The sequence below is a fragment of the Delphinus delphis genome, chromosome 2 (genome assembly GCF_949987515.2).
Source record: "Delphinus delphis chromosome 2, mDelDel1.2, whole genome shotgun sequence".
NCBI lineage: Eukaryota > Metazoa > Chordata > Mammalia > Artiodactyla > Delphinidae > Delphinus > Delphinus delphis.
Window position 1 is genome coordinate 93,826,852 of NC_082684.1, and position 21,047 is coordinate 93,847,898.

At 38.9% G+C, this 21,047-nt stretch overlaps 1 protein-coding gene across 1 annotated transcript in view; it reads right to left on the reverse strand.

The window, feature by feature from the left end:
- The window catches only part of TRPM7 (transient receptor potential cation channel subfamily M member 7), a 128,295-nt gene extending 115,159 nt beyond the window's left edge, over nucleotides 1–13,136 (reverse strand). The window contains exon 1 of the mRNA XM_060005233.1: nucleotides 13,040–13,136. Coding sequence (XP_059861216.1) covers nucleotides 13,040–13,042 — 3 coding nt within the window. The 5' untranslated portion in view covers nucleotides 13,043–13,136. The remainder of the gene's footprint in view (nucleotides 1–13,039) is intronic.
- Between the last annotated feature and the right edge of the window lie 7,911 nt (nucleotides 13,137–21,047).

The window sequence follows — 21,047 nt, forward strand, 5'->3', positions numbered from 1 at the left end:
ACCATAATTCAAAAAGACACATGCACCCCAATGTTCACTGCAGCACTATTTACAATAGCCAGGTCATGGAAGCAACCTAAATGCCCATCGACAGACAAATGGATAAAGAAGTTGTGGTACATATATACAATGGAATATTACTCAGCCCTAAAAAGGAACGAAATTGAGTCATTTGTTGAGACGTGGATGCATCTAGAGACTGTCATACAGAGTGAAGTAAATCAGAAAGAGAAAAACAAATATCGTATATTAACACACGTATGTGGAACCTAGAACAATGGTACAGATGAACCGCTTTGCAGGGCAGAAGTTGAGAGACAGATGTCGAGAACAAACGTATGGACACCAAGAGGGGAAAACCGCGGTGGGGTGGGGGATGGTGGTATGCTGAATTGGGCGATTGGGATTGCCATGTATACACTGATGTGTATAAAACTGATGACTAATAAGAACCTGCAGTATAAAAAAAAAACAAAAAAACTAATACTAAACTCTCTTTGGGTTAATTTGTATGGAAATATGTTAATATAAATGTTTCAGACATTACATGAAATTTCTAAAAATCTTATATGTTCTGATATAATGTTATAAGTCATAATTCTAGTTATTACTTTAAAATGTATATCTCAGAAATAACTAAATTTCCTTGTCAATTATTATGAACTTTCACCAAATCTTTAACCGTGGTCATTTTTAAGTCTTTTTTCATTTACAGACAGTTCTGGATGTACTCTGATGCTTTTCCAAAAATGTTCCTGTAAAAGGGTTTCATCTTCAAGGAATTCATGGAAAAGACTCTGACAAGTACAGGTTTCTGGTAACTGACTATACTGCTGAACTGAATGAATAAGCATTTTCAGAACTCTAACGGAAAACTGATGAATTCATAAAAGTGCTAACAAAATATCAAGATAAATAAATTAATTACATGGGACTGAGTGAACTGATTAGGATGATTATAATTTTTGTGACTTTCTGTTTGAATAAAAAAAAAAAATCCCGTAAGGACTCAGAGGCAAAAAACATACAAATCAATTTTCACTGCAAAGTAAAGGAGCTGTTACAGTAGAGGATTACTGGACTGAATGTCAATATTATGACATAGTATGAGTGTGTTTCGTGTTTGGTAAACTGCAGTCATTGTTGCTTTTGTTGTGGTCAAAAAAATAAATAAAAATAAATAAAAATATTTTTAAAGAAAAAAAAAGAGTTGCTTTCTAATGAGGTGAAAAAAGAGGTGGGGCTAAAGAGTTTTAGATGTAGATTAACAAAAGTTATTTTTCCTGCAGGTTTCCTATAGCTGATAGTCACATATCCCAGCTGATAACTGCAAATCCTTCCCAATGACTGGTTTCTGCAATTTTTGAGATTCTGAGTTTCTGCTCTGCCATCAGGTATCCAATCAAATGTACCCTGGATTACAAATATATGTATATTTATATTCCTGATTTTATACTTCTTTTGCTAGCCTGTATTACTGAATTTTACCAAAAGGTGGCACACTACAAACACAAATCTGAAAATTCCTAACTTAGGAACTTTTACTAGGTAAAGTAAAAACTAACTATATCCACAGAACATTAGCAAAAGAGGGAAACTTAGGGATCACTTAGTGATCTTCAGTGGTTAAAGAGCACAGATTCTGGAGTCAGATTAACCTGTTAGAATTCTAGCTTTGTTGTTTATACTGTCGATGCAACCTTAAGCAAGTTCCTGAATTTGTACCCTCACCTATAATACAGAAAAATAACAGTACCTAATTCACAATGTTGCTCTGAAGACTATGGTCCGTGTTTTAGCAAAATGCCACACACACAGTCATATTTCAACAATTCTTCAAAATTCAGTTATAAATTCTTCCTGTCTCCTAGCAATAAGGGGCACATATGCTATAAATAAATCTTCTAACCACATATGACTCTTCAAACAAGTCAGTAATAGCACATCCTTCTTGCCTATATGCTGAGAACAAAAATTGGGGGAAAAAAAGATTGCTTTAAAAATTCTACTTTCAAGGTAACATATGAAAATCAATCTATTTTTACAACTAAATACACTCTATGGTTCTATATATTAATATTAGAAAGGAGCTTCCAGCTATGGAGGTTCTACTGGATTAACCCTCCCACAGATAACCATAAACTCTGGACAAAATAAAAATTAAAAACAAAAAACAACTACTTAACGGCACTGGAGAGGCAACCAAAAGCAAGCAGAAATCAGATGAAGTTTGTACTTAAGATATAGGGACAGCACTGAGCGAGTTTCCCATTTTTTGCCTAAGACAGTCCCCACTCCACATCTACTATGTAGCTAAAACTCCAATAGAAATTCCACAGTCTTACTCGCTTGAAGAACCAGAACAGCAACTTCAAGGTGACAACAGCAGCTGGAAAGTGATGGGAAAAGTGACTCTGCAAAGGACAGAGTCACAGAAAGGGAAGCTTAAATGCTGCACAATAACTCTGTTCAAATCTAGCTGACCCATGAAGTACGTATACATGGGGCAGATTTCAAGCATGTCAGTTAAGAATAAAATAACTGAACAGATATTTTTGCTGCCCACTGAAGGAGACACAGTTTGGAATTTGAGTACAGTCAAGTTAATCAACTACTATCCTAGTCTGCTTTGACTGCTGTAACAAATACTGGAAGACTTAACTGTGGTTTCAACAACCAAAATTCATTTTCTCACTTCTAGAGACTGGAATCCAAGATTAAGGTACTAGTAAGGTCTGTGTCTGGTGAGAGCCCCCTCCTTGGGTTGCAGACAGCTGTCTTTTCACTGTGTCGGGGAGAGGGAGCAAGCTCTCTGGTGTCTCTTCGTATAAGGACCCTACCTTCATCACCTCATCTAACTCTAATTACCTCCACAAAGCCCCATCTTTAAATACCATCAACACTGAATTCTGGGAAGACACAAACATTCAGTCCATAACAACTACTTTTAAAAACAAAATCAGTAGTCTTCAGAGGACTATAACAGAACCCAGAGTCTCTCCAAAGTAACATTCACAACACCTATGATAACAATCCAAAATTACTAGATATAAGAAGAAACAGGAAAATGTGACCCATACTCAAGAAAAAAGGCAATCAAATTAAGAGGAAGTTTGCCTACTAATAAAATGCAATAGCTTAAAAAAGTTAAATGACACTACAGATCTAGAAATTTTGAGTTACATGATAATTTTGTACATAGGTCAACATGCCTGCCAGCAACAGCACAATGACAAAGAAAAATTAAGGCTAGCCTGAAGCAAAATGTTGAAAACAGCTGGCACTCTTTGACTTCCTCTGTCAAGTCCAATTTATTTGATCTCCTGGCACTCCTACAGGCCCTTACGCTAGAGTTCTGCTCTTGTGCTTAATTGGCTGCCAACCACTTATTAATAATTACATATTACTGATAATTCAAATATGAATCCTCTGAACAGGTTTTTAAGACAGTGTTGAAAAGCTTCTGTGGAATGATAAACAGTTGGGGAAGTTTTATATATTAAAAAATAAACAGGGCTTCCCTGGTGGCTCAGTGGTTGAGAGTCCGCCTGCCAACGCAGGGGACACGGGTTCATGCCCTGGTCCGGGAAGATCCCACATGCTGCGGAGCAGCTGGGCCCGTGAGCCATGGCCACTGAGCCTGCGCGTCCGGAGCCTGTGCTCCGCAATGGGAGAGGCCACAACAGTGAGAGGCCCGTGTACCGCAAAAATAAATAATAATAAAAATAAATAAATAAACAGAATCAGATTCAGACCATGACTATGTTTGTAAAGAGTCCAACTACTACAACCCGTCTTATTTTCTGTTGGTTTTGCTGTCCTGCTGACCTCGTGGAGATTGCTACCCTGACTGCTTACCAGCCCAATACTGCCCTCAATTTAAGGGATAGAAAATGTTTGATAAAGATAAGTATGAGCAGTTACCATCATGCCATACCATCGAGTCCAAGACATTAAATAATTGAAGACTAGACATTGAGTCTAAAAAGTGACCAACCTCCATTTAGCTCAAACAGCAGTAATTTTTTCCTCAGTTATTCCAGATAAAGTCTTACCCAGAATAATTCATTTTATCATAAAGAATTATTATTAAAATGAAAAGGGATCAAAATTCATCATTTTAGGAGAAAAAAAGATAAGTATGTTGGCAAAAAAAAAAAAAAAATTAAATTTCTTACACTAACTCAAGAAATTTTACCAGACTCCTAAGATTGCTAAAAAATCCAAATAAATATATTGACACAAAAGACAAACAGAACAACTGAGTAAATCACTTAGAAACTTGCACTTAAGGAAACTTGGTGTGTGACAGACACAGCAATACAAATCAGGAGATAATACCAATATACTATATGTATATGAACTATCACACTAGAATTCAAAATGAATACTAGATGGGTTAATAAAGTCATAACTTTAAAACTTCTACCAAAAAATAAATAACTTTATAACCTCAAGATAAGAAAAAGCACATGCTATAAAGAAAATACTGATAAATTATTACCTAAAATTAAAAACCAATGTACACCAACAACCTAAAAATAAGTAAATAGCCCACCATTAACAAAGTAAAAATTTTAAAAGCTAGAGACTGAAGAAGGTATTTGTAGCTCATAAAACAAACAAACAAACAAAAAAACAAAAATTAGTATCCAGAATACATAAAGAACTTCTAGAAGTAAATAATAAAAAAGAAAAAGATAATCCATTAGAAAACTGAGCAAAGCAATTCATCAAAGAGGAGGTAACCATAGCCAAAAACTTGTAACCTGAAATGATACACAACATTATCGGTGGACAGGGACATGCAAATTAAAACAATGAGGAACTACTACACATTCATGAATCTGGCAAAATAAAAGAACTGCATCAAAAGTGCTGGCAAAGGCGTTGGGGGAAAAAAAAGAATTCTCATATATTTCTAGAGGGAGTGGACACTGCACAACTACTTTGGTCAACACTTTGGCAATATCTACAAAGATGAAGATGCACCTACCCTATGACCCAGCAATTCTACGTCTAGATATATACTTCCTAGAAAAATTCTCACATGTGTACATAAGACGATACATATAAGAATGTTACATCATTATTTGTAAAAAAAACTGGAAACAACCTAAATGCCCAGTAACAGTAAAATGGACAACATACAGCATATTCCTATCGTGGAATAATATATAGCAGCTGAAAGGGATAAACTAAACCTTACATGTATCAACATGAATTAATCTCCAAAACCGAATATTCATTAAAAAGAAAAAAAAGAGGTCTTCCCTGGTGGCGCAGTGGTTGAAAGTCCGCCTGCCGATGCAGCGGACACGGGTTCGTGCCCCGGTCCGGAAGATTCCGCATGCTGCGGAGCGGCTGGGCCCATGAGCCATGGCCACTGAGCCTGCGTGTCCGGAGCCTGTGCTCCGCAACGGGAGAGGCCACAACAGTGAGAGGCCAAAAAAAAAAAAAAGCTGTAAGGATATATGGTTCAGCACAGGAAATATATCCTGTATTTAATAACTTTATTTTTTTAATATCTTTATTGAAGTATAATTACTTTACAATGTTGTGTTAGTTTCTGTTGTACAACAAAGTGAATCAGACATAAATGTACATGTATCCCCATATCCCCTGCCTTATAATAACTGTAAATGGAGTATAATCTATAAAAATATTGAATCACTATGTTGTACACCTGAACCTAATATTGTATATCAATTATATTTCAATAAAAAAAGAAAACGAAAAAAAAAAGATCCATAAAGCGATGTACATAATTCTATATATATCAAACATAGAAATACCAAAAGACCACTATATAGTATACATACTCTTGGTAACAACATTACAAAAGCATCCAAAGGAACAATAAAGGCTAAATTTAGAATAAAAGTTATATCTGAAAAAGTAGAAAGTGGAATGGGATTTTGATGGGGTACATCAAATTTTGTCTGTAATATTTTATTTCTTAAGCTGGGTGATAAGCACTGTCTGCTATATTATGATCTACACACCTGAATTCCATAACAAAAACAACCAGCAAAGAACTCAAATTATATACATTTATTTTAAAATATTATGTACTTTCAGTCAAATAGTATACAATTTAAATTCTGCACCTTTTTTCCTGGCTCCTTATTACCTAATAAAATATTTTTTCCAAAGCAACAGCATCTGTTGAATTAAATGGATCTATCACATATACCTAATTCAATGACCACTGATTGATATGTTTTCAGATGATACCACAAAAATTAATCTGAAAAAGAGAAATCTAAAGAAGTATTGGACATTCTCTATTACAAATCTTGAGCCTTCATATTGGAGTAAACCATAACAACCTATTCTCTGTCCCTGAGTAGTGTGATGATACTTTGTTGATACACTCATTATAGGCATCTATGGTTTTTATTAATGAGTTCTACCTATAACAAAATCTATTTAGTTTAGTTAATGACTTTTCCAATCTATTAAGGATTCCCTCAGAATAGTAAATCTCTGCACTTCGTCAAAATACCATGTAAACAACTGAGTTATAAATAACCTATCCTAAAGTTATTACATAGAAATTTGGTAGTAAAGGAAATTCTACTAAGCTTTATAGCATTTAAAGAAAATATGGTACGACAAAATTTTTTTAAAGGTGACACATCTTTTTTTTTTTAAAGGATGCACCTTGCCTTTATTGAAGTCTTTAAAGAATTCAGTAGCTTACTTCATATTTTTTTTAACATCTTTATTGGAGTATAATTGCTTTACAATGGTGTTAGTTTCTGCTTCATAACAAAGTGAATCAGTTATACATATACATATGTTCCCGTATCTCTTCCCTCTTGCATCTCCCTCCCTCCCACCCTCCCTATCCCACCCCTCCAGGCGGTCACAAAGCACCAAGCCGATATCCCTGTGCCATGCGGCTGCTTCCCACTAGCTATCTACCTTAGGTTTGTTAGTGTATATATGTCCATGACTCTCTCTCGCCCTGTCACAGCTCACCCTTCCCCCTCCCCATATCCTCAAGTCCGTTCTCCAGTACGTCTGTGTCTTTATTCCTGTCTTACCCTAGGTTCTTCATGACATTTTTTTTCTTAAATTCCATATATATGTGTTAGCATACGGTATTTGTCTTTCTCTTTCTGACTTACTTCACTCTGTATGACAGACTCTAGGTCTATCCACCTCATTACAAATAGCTCAATTTCGTTTCTTTTTATGGCTGAGTAATATTCCATTGTATATACTACTCAGCCATAAATGACACATCTTTTTAAATGACCTTAACTTTTTTACTTAACAGTAACACCTGTCATCTGACATCTCGCTAATAAAGATCCTTCTCCAGGTTTCTATAATTTGGCAAGTCAACAACTACTCTTCCACTTATAAGCCTTATGACCTCTGGTGAGTGATTCTGCTTCTCTGTTCTTTATACAAATAATGGAGGGCGGAAAAAGTGTCTACTTCATAATGGAGTCTTGAGAGTGATATATGTAATTGATATATGTATAGCATTTAGAACGATGGCCACAAAATGCTAATACATGTTAGCTAATATTGTGAAAATTTGTCTAAAGCCTATAACACACTTTGTTTAGTCAGGAGTACCTTCTGGGTAGAGCACCTTCCAGGTGCTGGGTATGGTAAATTATACTCAAAAACAAGGAAGACTGCTAGTTCACATACTGAAGGGTAATTTACAGTCCCATCTTTCTATTCTAGTTAATGTTTCTCCAGTCTCCTCCTTATAGTATTAGTCTGCTTCCCAGATAACTTTCCTTCTATCATTCCTAATGTACTACCAAACTGTCAGAGAAAAGTAGGTAACTAAGCCTATTAAATTTCACTTTGCACATATTTTTCAACCAGTGAACTCTGGGCTTAAGGGTGCTATATTTCTGATAATGGCTTGGCTCAAAAGCTTTTTTTCTTTCTATGAGGAGTTGGGTTTCCAAAGGATGAAGTTTTCAGAAGTCTGGCAGCTGGGATAGTTGAGGTGTTAAGTTATTAACATGTTTTCATGACGCAAGGAGGGACAAATAGTGTTTCACAGACTTTAATCCTAGTACTGCTCCTGAGGTGAAGTAGAAAAAAGATTACCATCTGTCTTTCACAGAGTAACAGTGTGACTTGGCAAAGATGCTTAGGTAAACAGGCAAGTCTATCAATTTCAAAGAACTGCTTACCGCCATACACCAAAATTTCTTCAACAGGGTTCTAAAACCTTTAGATAGTCAGGAAACTAAACACATATTCCCCCAAAAGATCCAGAGTAATTTTCTAAATCCTAGGTGAACCGAACCAAAGGGTCAACAAAATATCTAAAAGTAGTAACTTAATTCAAATTAAACCAACATTTTTATAAAGATAAACTAGAAGAGGTCCAATTCTCCAAGTCACACATTTCACTTATATTCAAACTAATCTAATAATTACAAAGCCCCTTCTAAGAGTGACACACATCTAAGTGTTTTTATACCAATTCATATAAATGACTCAGTTCAAATTCCCATAGATAACCAAATGTTCCTCATGTTCTAAACTAATCTCAACCACTCTGAACTTTGCCTCCAGGCAACAAACTTAAAACAGGCATTTTTAAGACTGCTCATTTTAAGAGCAGTCTCTTAAAAACAGAAACAACAACAACAAAAAAAACTGTAAAATTTAATCATATGCTGAAAGGTTCCCCCAAAAAGAAAGGAGAAACAGAAACCCAGAGTGAAATAACTGAGCAATGGCAATAATCATCAATTGCTACCATTATGTGAATGTATGATGGGGAACGTCACAACTCAAAGATCAGGCAGCTGACAACACCAACCCACTGGTCAATCTTAACATCAAAAAAAGAAAAACAACCAGACAGCATGTGCCTCTTAATGTAATGCAATAAAAAGTACACAGCACCACCTGTGAAGCAGTCTTGCCAAAACATTCAACTAGAATCTCATAGAGTCTTTAGATTAACCACTCGTTCACAGGAAATACAGAGGAGAAAGGAACATGTTACAGGATGCTATATGGATACATTCAACAAAATCCAAACTGTGGGAAATTCTACAGGGCAAATGATCTGGATTTTTTTTTTCATTAAATAAATGTTAAATGACAAGACCAAAAAAGGGGGGGAGGGGATACAAGAGACTGAGATTTATCAACCAAATGCTGTGTGGACTTCTTTGGATCCTGATTCAAACAAACCAACTGGGAAAAAAAACATGAGAAAATTAAGGAAATATACTGAATATTTAATGATATCAAAGAATTATTAATTTTAGGTGTGCTAATAGTACTGTGGATATGTTAAAGTTTTAGAGATACACATAATGAAGTACCTGTAGATGGAACATGTCTGGGATTTGCTTTTAAATTATCCAGTTGAGGAGGAATGAGAGGGATAATAGCAGAAACAATATTCACATGTTTCAAACTGTTGAAAAGGGTCATGGGTATATGGTGATTCATTGTACTGTTATACCTTTGTAAGTTTGAAATCTCCCACATTAGAATGTTAAAGAAAGAGATTATCAGAGTACTGTATCAAAAATATCTATGGTTGGCAAAACTCTCAAACTTAAATTTTAGAAGTGTTTGCTTCAATAGACCTTCATTTAAAAATCAAAACCAGGGACTTCCCTGGTGGCAGAGTGGTTGGGAATCCGCCTGCCAATGCAGGGAACAAGAGTTCAAGCCCTGGTCGGGGAGGATCCCACATGCCACGGAGCAGCTAGGCCCATGCACAACAACTACTGAGCCTGCACTCTAGAGCCCGCAAGCCACAATTGCTGAAGCCCGCATGCCTAGAGCCCATGCTCTGCAACGAGAGGCCACCGCAGTGAGAAGCCCGTGCACTGCAACGAAGAGTAGCCCCCCTCCGCTCACTGCAACTATAGAAAGCCCGCGCAGCCATGAAGACCCAATGCAGCTATAAATAAATAAATTTGTAAAAAAAATAAATCAAAGTCAAAAATACAATTTTAAGTACTGCCTTTAAATATTATATTTGCACATATTAAGTAATGACTTCAACTATTACATGTTTTCACTTTATGTCTGGTTCTTCTTACTGACGTTTGCTAACACACACACACACACCCCTCCTCGAAAGGAACCAAGTTCTAAATATTCTAACGCCTAAACATCTCAATCAGTTCCTTCTTTTCTTCTACTACTTCTTTACGTCAAGCCCTAAATATTTTGGTCAGTCTTGCTACAGCCTCCTTATGGACTCTCTTTTCAGCTTAAACACACAGCAAGTCACCCTCCATACTGATTCCTTCAGTGGACCCCTCATCTCCAGAATAAAATCCAAACTTCTTTGCATAACATACATTGCCCTCAGAAATCTGGTCCCTGCCTATCTTTATAACACTCCCAGACTAGTACCCCATATATTATCCCATACTCCACTCTTTCTAAACTACATACAGTACTCGTACAACAGATCTTAAGATAAACTATGGATGCTTTTTTTTTTTTTTTTTTTTTTAGCCGCACAGCACAGCTTTCAGGATCTTAGCTCCCCGACCAGGGGTCGAACTCAGGCCCTCAGGAGTGAAAGCGCCGAGTCCTAAACACTGGACCAGGGATTTCCCTGGATGCTCTTCTCTTCTAAAGCTCAGTTCCCTTAGACTAACACCACCAATACCAAATTCTACATACCTTCTATTTCCAGGTTAATTAATTCCTATTGCCTCTACGACACTCACTTCTCCTATCAGCTCCTTTGCAAGCCTAACTAGACTTTCCTTTCTCTCTCCCTGACTAGCCTATACATTCACAGTAATCTATGCAGTAATATCAAACTACCTTTTTGCTTTTTGCATATCTATACTGCCCTTCAAGACAGAGTATCACAGAGCCTGCTAGACACTAAATGTTTGTTTTGTGATGTATGCATCTCCCATTGACAACAGACAGGTAGTTCTTTTATAAATAACTGGAATGTAAGCGGTTTGAAAGTGGGAAATTTGTCTAACACATCTTTGCCACTCCAGTGCTTGGAATATATTAAACACTAAGTGTTTACCAAATGAATGAAACAAATATTTCTAATAGCCATGGTTTTTAATTTTGTAACAAAATTTATTCCACTGCAGTTTCCCTTGTGTTTCTTGGTATTTTATTTGTTTTGTGTTGTTTTTTGGTCTGTTGGCTGATTAGTTTTAAAGCAAAGGCCTTAAACAAGAGTTTACAATAAGAATTATACAGTGTAGCTACAACATACTTAGGGAAACTTTCAGGTCACAGTGTTTACCTTAAAGTTGAGGAGGCTCAACGAATTATCATTATTGGAGAACCTCAGTATTAGGTTATCCTAAGGTTTCACTGTAATTTAATTGGAAATTGTAGGGAAAAATCACAAAACTCAATAGCAGTCAGGACCCAAGCAACGTAAAAAATAAAATCAGATTCTTAATTTCAAATTTTAAAGTGAAAACTTCTCCCTGTAGAAACAACAATGCTGCATACAAACGTTGTTTCGGAGGCGGGGGGTGCATCTGCCACAAAAATGGAAAGACAACAAACACAAGAGAAACTCTGACCACGTCAATTTTTGAAGGCTAGATTTCAAAGTGTGTAGATAGCGACATTAAGAGGCTGAACTTAAGAACAGCACCTGAGGTAAGACTAAGAAATTGACTTTCACTAGAATGTCACTAGAAACAAAGTCATCTGGTTGCTTTAACCAAACAGTAGGAAGCAATGGCTTTTAAGATGATGAATCGTCTTCATTTCCATTTTCTAACGTATCCAAATTTTTTTCTAAATACTTAAGTGGCATGTTCAAATGTATGCTATTTACCATATAAAAAAAGGAAAACTAGACACATCACTGAACAGTATTAATGGTTTGCTTTTTTTTTAATGAAAGGCACTTTGATTCAACTTCCCCCCCCAAAATAGATTCCCTTAAAATCCACTTAAGTAATAAATGTTAAAATTTAGCGTCGGTAGAGGAACTTAACAAATCCTTCTTTTAAAAATTACGAAAAAAGGTAAAATGACGTTTTTATTGACTTTACCGAAAAATGTGGAAAATAATGGAAAGGTGTACTATTTATTCAAAGCATAACTACTTTCGTGGTTTCAATTTGTATGGTACTTGAATTAGTTTCTAGAGAAAAGTAAACCTGCCAGACTCCAGCAAAGAGAGAATTGTTTGCATGAAGCCTATCTAGTTCAACTACTGACCAGGAATACCTATCCGCTCGTCAAGTCTCTGATCTAAATGACTTTCTCTGTGAGAAATCTTCTAATTTTATTCCTGGCCTTAACAAAAACCTCTATCAGAAGGTGAAATGCGCCGCATCCCTCTCGCAACTTTGGTTTAAAACACGACCAACCCTTCTCTGGGGCAACGGATGAGGCGGTTCGACACAAATCCAGACAACACATCGCCTCGGTACCTACAGCAGCGCCCCAATAAAACCCTTAATTCTTGCTAAAGAAAATTCCAAACCAGATTTAGCGTCAATATCGTCTACTCCCTCCTCTTGGGCTCCAAAGGAAAATGGACCTGTGGAGTACACGCTGCGCAGCAAACAAGGCACAGCTCCAAAGCCGTATCCTCTATCCCGTTTTTGCTCCCTCTCAGCCCTCCCTCTGCTTCCATGCAGAACTTGAGCAGAGCATTTGGCTGCCTTATCTGCCAGCAACAAGCGCCAGGAGGAACGCGCTCCCGGGAGATGCGGAGCTTGCAGGCTGAGCGCTGCCTCTGGCGCGCTGCGGCCGCTCAGCTCTGCCAGGTCCTCCGCGGCTCCCGCCTCTGCCGCCCCGAAGAGCCCTCGCTTGAGCCCTGGCTCCGCTCAGGGGATTCCCGCGACGAGGTGTCGCGCTAGATTTGCTACCTGCTTCCTGCTCCTCACCCGCGAAAGAACTGCACTCCCATCCCGCCACGGCAAGTCCGGAAGCCTCAAGGCAAACCGGCGGTGCATAGCCCCAGGAAGAGCGGCTCCGCGCACACACTTGCCAGCCGAGTCCTCCCCCTTCCCTGCCCGCAACCCCCAGGGCCATTCCCCCGCCTGGGCCTGCGTGGGTCCAGTACCATTCTCCTCACGGGGCGGACTCCGGAAGGGCAGCAACTCCACCTCCTCCTCCTCCGCGGCCTGTAGCCATCTATCGGGAAGCGTCTCCGGAGGCGGCAGCAGAGGCCGCCGGACAAGGACAGCCCAGGGAAACCTTCTCAGAACTAACTCAGCTCCGGCACTAGCAGCAGAAACTGAGTCTTTCATAATTGTGCGACCAACTCCGCCGGGTGACTGGCCACAGGGACGCGCCCGCGCCCGCCTCCGCCGGCGACGGGGCTGGAGACAGACCACGTGAGGGGCGCGTCGTGTGCGTAGCCGCCCGCGGCCCGGGTCACGTGAGAGGCGCGCGCTCCCTCACTTCCAGGCCGCCTCCATGCGCGCCGCGCGTACGCGTCGGGCACGAGCGCCCCCGTCCCAGCCCCTCGGCTATGCCGAGTTGGGTGAGGTGTTCTCCCCAGATCTCCGTGGGATACCTAGGCGGGACTTGCACAAACATCTGCCTTAGCTCGGGGAGTGGAACTTAAGGAAGCGATAGTTGAGGTTTAAGGTTTCAGGCCGCTGGGATCCCGCCGGGAGTTGTGGCGTGGTCTTGTCTGTGTTAACTGGGCCTGGCGTCTGCCTGCAACCCCGTAGCTGTGCCTCAGCGAGGGTGGAGGCCTTCCATGTTTTTCTCTCCTAGTCCAAAATGGAAAATTATCTTGACCCAAATCATGTTCTTCCTCTAGCTTCCCCTGTTTGTGCCAGCAAAAATTCTTCTGGCTTTAACTGTGGGCACTAGCCTTTCCCTCCAGAGATATCTCCCGCCGGCGCAGACACACCACACACCTGAACCTAAGACTGTGGCTTTTCTGTCTTTCCTTTTCCTTTGTTCTCACACCAGCCCAGGTTTGACCATTAGGGTTGCTTTTCACACTCCGGAAAAACGTCAAGAGTTCCTCTGTCTGATGCTAATCTTATCTCTTTTTTAAAAACAGTTTTATTGGGACTTCCCTGGTGGTGCAGAGGTTAAGAACCTTCCTGCCAATGCAGGGGACACGGGTTTGAGCCCTGGTCCTGGAAAGTTCCACACGCCAGGGAGCAACTAGGCAGGTGCGCCACAACTACTGAGCCCGCAAGCCTAGAGTCTGTGCTCTGCAACGAGAGAAGCCACCTCGATCACCTCAATGAGGCACCTGTGCACCGCAACTAGAGAAAGCCTGTGAGCAGCAACAAAGACCCAATACAGCCAAAAATAAATAAATAAAGTAAAATTATTTTAAAAACAGCTTTATTGAGGGATAATTGACATGTCAATTAAGTAACCTATGCCTATTTAAATGTACGATTGGACAAGTATTGACATATTTATACACCCATGAAATCGTCACACTCAAGGCAGTGAACGTATTCATTACCTCACATTTTCCTTCTGCCCTTTATAATTCTTCCATCCTGTCCCTCCCCATCTCCATCCTTTAGCAACTACTGATCTGCTTTCACTCACTATAGATTAGTTTGCATATTCTAAAGTTTTATGTAGTGGAATTATACCATATGTACTTTTTTGGGGGAAGGGAGAGGAGGTCTGGCTTCTTTCACTCAGCATAGCTATAACCTTGTAAACCTTTTAAAACACAATTCACTGAAGTAGGATCTTCTCTTCAACAAAACTGATCCACCCATTTTCCCTAACAAGCTTTGGCCATACTTGTGAACAATCTTCAATTACAGGCATACCCTGGAGATATTTCAAGTTCCATTCCAGACCACTGCAATAAAGTGAATATTGCACTAAACTGTGTCACATAAATGTTTTGGTTTCCCAGTGCATATAAAAGTTATGTTTACACTATACTGAGGTCTATTAAGTGTACAATAGCATTATGTCTAAAAAAAACTACATACCTTAATTTAAAAATACTTTATTGCTTTGAAAATAGTATCTTTGGGCTTCCCTGGTGGCGCAGTGGTTGAGAGTCCACCTGCCAATGCAGGGGACACGGGTTCGTGCCCCGGTCCGGGAAGATCCCACATGCCGCAGAGCGTCTGGGCCCGTGAGCCATGGCCGCTGAGCCTGTGCGTCCTGAGCCTGCGCGTCCTGAGCCTGTGCTCCGCAACGGGAGAGGCCACAGCAGTGAGAGGCCCGCGTACCACAAAAAAAATAAAATAGTATCTTTGAAGAGCAATAAAATGAAGTTCAATAAAACAAGGTATGCCTGTATTGTATATTCCTTCCCCATCTGGCAGGTCCAGCAGGACCAAGGTTTAAAAAATGGTTTTTTTTTTCTTTTTGGCGGTATTGGGTCTTTGTTGCTGAGCGCAGGCTTTTCCCTAATTATGGAGAGCGGGGGCTACTCTTCGCTGCTGTACGTGGGCTTCTCATTGCGGTGGCTTCACTTGTTGCAGAGCACAGGCTCTAGGCGCTTGGGCTTCAGTAGTTGTGGCATGCAAGCTCAGTAGTTGTGGCTCGCAGGCTCTAGAGCACAAGCTCAGTAGTTGTGGCTCACTTAGTTGCCCCGCGGCATGTGGGCTCTTCCCAGGCCAGGGGTTGAACCCATGTCCCCTGCATTGGCAGGCAGATTCTTAACCACTGTGCCACCAGGGAAGTCCTAAAAAAATGTTTTAAAACATGTGTCATACCTTTCCTACTAGATTGTCAGCCCCTTGGGGCAGGGATCTAAATGTTTATTTTCTAGATCTCAGCTGGGCCTACGCACTTTCTGCCTTTAGGGAGTTTATAATCTAGAAGGTGGAAACAAACCAGAAAATCAAAATAAAATGAGATAAGAGTGCTCTGTTCTCCTTGGTCTTTGTGTCTCTGGCCTTTTTGTACCCACAAGTCCCCTTGCTTGGATGGTGTAGAAAAGAAACAAGAATAGCTCAATGATAGTTGGTCTCCAGAAATTTTTGGTAAATTGGAGCATTTAGTGTAGAGTTAGAAATGTTGCTTGCCATTTCAGTAAACAGCGAATGTTGCCCATGATCAAGCCATCAACCACTATCACCTTGTGCTCTGAGGGGAATTCAGGATAGAGAAAGACAGGATACTGGCTCTAGATAGTTAAGATGCATATCAAAGGAATAATTTCAATGAGCCCAGACCCTTATTTATTTATTTGGCTACATCAGGTCTTAGTTGCAGCATGCGGGATCTTTCATTGCGGCACACGGGCATCTCGCTAGTTGTGGTGCACAGGCTCAGTAATTGCGGCATGTGGGCTCTAGAGCGCTCAGGCTTAGTTGCCCCGCAGCATGTGGGATCTTATTCCCGCCCCCCCCCCCCCCCCCGCCAGGGATTGAACTGGCATCTCCTGCATTGGAAGGCAGATTCTCAACCACTGGACCACCAGGGAAGTCCCTCAATGAGCCCAGACTCTTGCATCTTCCCATACATAGAAAAGCACTAACATCATTAACTTGAGATATCTGTTTTTTTGTAATTAGCAGTAATGTTTTGATGTTCGACTACATGTCTTTTTCTAGCAAAGACTCCTACATAACCTGGCTCCTCCCTTACCTCTTTGAAACAGTTTCTCAAAGCTATCTGAGAATCTGTTTCCAGGCTACAGTACTCAGTAATGTTCTTGAATAAAACATAATTCTCAACTTTTAGGTTGTGCATTTTTTCCCACTGACACCTTAATTGAACTACTGAAAATAAATTATTTAATTTACAGGTGATCAGACAGCCCTGAAGTTCACATATGCTGACCTTCAGTGAGCAATCAGTTCTGGAGGATGAATATATTCATTCAAAAAAAAGTGTTGGGACTTCCCTTGTGGTCCAGTGGGTAAGACTCCGCGTTCCCAATGCAGAGGATCCGGGTTCGATCCCTGGTGGGGGAACTAGACCCCACATGCATGCTGCAACTAAGACACGCCTCAGCCAAAGTAAATAAATATATTTTTTAAAAGACACTCAAACAGCCTCTGAAGAGGTACATGTGGCAAGGGGCTGAGACCTCCCAACAGCCAATACCAAGTTACTGGCAAGAAAGTGGAGCAACAGGAACTCTCATTCATTGCTTGTGGGAATACAAAATAGTAGTGACACTTTGGAAGATAGTATGACAAAAACTAAACATACTCTTTTGATAGGATCCAGAAAGTGTGCTCTTTGGTATTTACCCAAATGAGGTAAAAACTTTTGTCTACATAAAAGCATGCAAATAGTTGTTAATAGCAGCCTTATTTATAATTGCCAAATATTCAGAGCAATCAAGATGTCCTTCAGTGAGTGGATAAACTAACTGTGGTACATCCACAGAATGGAATATTATTCTGTGATAAAAGAAATGAATTATCATGCCATGAAAAGACATGTAGAAAACTTAAATAAATATTTCTAAGTGAAAGAAGCCAATCTGAAAGGCTACAAACTGTATGATTCCAACTGTGTGACACTCTGGAAAAGGCAAACTATGGAGACATTTAAAAGATCCGTGGTTGCCAGAGGTTTGAGAGGAGGGAGGGAGGGAGGGATGTATAGGTGGAGGACAGGGCATTTTTAGGGCAGTGAAACTACACTATATGATACTGTAATGTGGATACCTGTCATTATACATTTGTCAAAGCCTGTAGAATGTACAACGCAAAGAGTGAATGCCAATGTAAATTACGAACTTTAATTAATAATAAAGTATCAATATGTGCTTATCAACTGTGACTAATGTACCACACTAATGCAAGATGTTAATAATAGGGGAAACTGGGGGGAGGGAGGAGGGTTGTGAAAGGGGTATACGAGAACTTTCTATACTTTCTCACTCAATTTTTCTGTAAATATAAAACTGCTCTAAAAATAAAGTGTATTAATTTTTTTAAAAGCATATGGGCAAAGTAGAATAGAAACACAAGTTAAGGACAAAAAAAGAATAATGCAAAATTTCCTATTCTTGAGAAGGTTACCTTTCTTAAATGAATAATGATGGGTATCAAGTCATATTTAAAATCTAAGTGATAAAATTTACATTTTAAAGTCTATAAATTTTTAATATTCTGTTAATTACATTTATTGCAAATATTTTAAATTATGATAAAATATACAAGGGTTACATAGTATTTTTTACACTGATACATATTTTATTGAGATATAATTGACATATAATATTATATTAGTTTCAGGTGTACATCATAATGATTTGATATATGTATATATTGCAGAATGTTCACCACAATAAGTCCAGTTAATATCCATCCATCCATAGTAGTTTCTCAAAATTATTTTAAGTGGTATGTAAACAAAAATACTTGAAGACCATCACTCCAAGTCTCTTTCATTATTTTGGAAGAAGATAGATACAGCCATAGTGTTTTAGACTTCACGTTTCATAAGGACATTTAAAAAAATAAGATTAAGAACCATGAGAAAAGAAATGGATTATATAACTTCCAAACTGTAGAGGAGAAATGGATTAAAACAAAAACAAAAACTCGGTCAATCTAAAATATGTCAGTGATTAGTCCACAATTTCCTCTTGGTTTTTGTAATTTAAATTTGTTAACTAAAATATACAATACTTGGTGTTGTATTTACATTTAGAATGTTTCAGAAGCACATTTTGCTGTTTTAAACACATCAACAGCTGCAGTAAGGATGTGGCAATTATAAAACAACCATTTTAAACATTAGCAGATTCTTTGTGGTTTTAGGGTATTTAATAATAAAGAGGCTAAATTTTAACCTAGGAAAAGTATTTTTAGAATGCTGCAAGTTTATTGTAATTTATATTTAAAGGGACCAATAAATAGTGCAGTTTATGAGTGATGACTATCTCTGACACTAGCCAGGTTTTATGACTTCCCACAATTATTTAAAACATGTTTCACCTTGATGTCCACACAAATGTGTATAGAGGTTTACATTCAGATAAGTAAAAGCAGGCTCCATAGTAAAACAGTTGGAAAGCATCAGAGTCCTTACTTCCTAACACTGAAGAGCAAGCATTTATTGAATGGTTTCTCTCTGCCAGGTATTATTCTAGTCACTCAACTTGTATTAACTTAGGTCCTCTGAACTCTATGAGCTACATACTATTATTATCATCCCTATTGTACAGAGGAGGAAACTGAGGCACAGGGCAGAACCACAGTTTCAACCAAGGCAGCCTAATTCCAGAGTTTATGTCCTTAACACTTCTGCTATATTACCTCTTGTGACAGTAAAACACATTGAGAAAGCTGTTACTAATAATAGAGAACAGATTATATATGATTCAGCCTTTCACAAAATCTTTTCTTCAAACTACTTAATCAGCTAATCAAGATTCTTTATTTACTTCACTAGGTCCAAATATTTGGCTTATATGATTGTTTTCACATTAATCATGCTCTAACTTCTCCCTAAACGGATTTGCCACCAGCATTAAGTCCCTGAGCAACCTGAGAAGGGGACACTGTGTTGAAAACTGAAGAACACTGGCAACATTAAAACAATTAAAATTGATTAAAGCATCAAATTAAAACAATTAAAAAGAGAGCCAATATATAAAGTATATGTTTTATGATCAATTTCCCTGTCACTTAAAATTAGACCCTCATAAATGTTTGGCAAATCCTTTGTATAAGCAGAGCTATTAAACCAGTTCCAAGAAATTTTGCAGTAATTTGGATTGAGGATTAATGGATTTTCTTTCTTAGGCATTCTTTCAAAAGAATTAACCTGTTTTGTAAGAGGAAAGCTAATAAAATGGCACCAAAAATACCTGGAATCTTTCAAATATTTTTTTTAATTAATTTATTTTTGGCTGTGTTGGGTCTTCGTTGCTGCGCGCAGGCTTTCTCTAGTTGGCAGTGAGCTGGGGCTACTCTTCGTTGTGGTGTGCGGGCTTCTCATTGCGGTGGCTTCTCCTGTTGCGGAGCACGGGCTCTAGGGCACGTGGGCTCAGTAGTTGTGGCACACTGGCTTAGTTGCTCCGCGGCACGTGGGATCTTCCCAGACCAGGGCTCGAACCCGTGTTCCCTTCATTGGCAGGGGGATTCGTAACCACTGCACCACCAGGGAAGACCCTCAAGTATTAATCTCTAACCCCAATAGTTTAGTACAGTGCCTGGTATATCATAAGTATTCAATAAATAGTTCTTGAATAATTGAGAGGATGAAAATCAGGCTTCTTGAATTAGAGTGTATGCATATATGTTATTTATGCAATATACAAGTAATAAACATTTTTTATAACTGTTTTCTTTGCCCCTAGTTTATTTTTAAAATAAATGAAAATCATAGGGCTTCCCTGGTGGCACAGTGGTTAAGAATCTGTCTGCTGGTGCTGGTCAGGGATGATCCCACATGCTGTGGAGCAACTAAGCCCGTGCACCACAACTACTGAGCCTGCACTCCAGAGCCCTCGAGCCACAACTACTGAGCCTGCATGTCACAACTACTGAAGCCTGCACACCTAGAGTTGGTGCTCTACAACAAGAGAAGCCACCGCAATGAGAAGCCCGCGTAGCACAACGAAGAGTAGCCCCCGTTTGCTGCAACTAGGGAAAGCCCATGCCCAGCAACAAAGACCCAATGCAGCCAAAAATAAATAAATAAAATTAATAAAATTATTTTAAAAATAAAATAAAATAAATCATAGACATCATGCCATTTTGCTTCTCTATACTTCAAAATACATCTGTTTAATAAAATGGACATGATGTCATTATCACATCTAAAAAAACAATATTATTTGGTATTGTTTTATATCTGGTTCATAACCAAATTTTCCCAGTTGGCTCACAAATGTCTTGTTTAATTGGTTTATTAAATTGGGATCCAAACAGCATCCACACAAGTGATTTGGATGTCATGTCACAGAAAAGTCTTTTAATTTAGAGCAGCCCTTCCTTCCACACTTTTTCCCCCATGGTATTCATTTATCACAAGAACCAATTCAGTTGTCCTTGAGAATGTTGCATATTCTGTATTTGTAAATTTGCTCCCTTGAGTGTCATTTAACTTCTCCCTTCATCCTCTATATTTCCCATAGTTGGAAGTTTGTGCTGTAGATTTGATGAGATTTCAGGTTATCTTTTTTTTGGAAGAACACTTCATGGTGC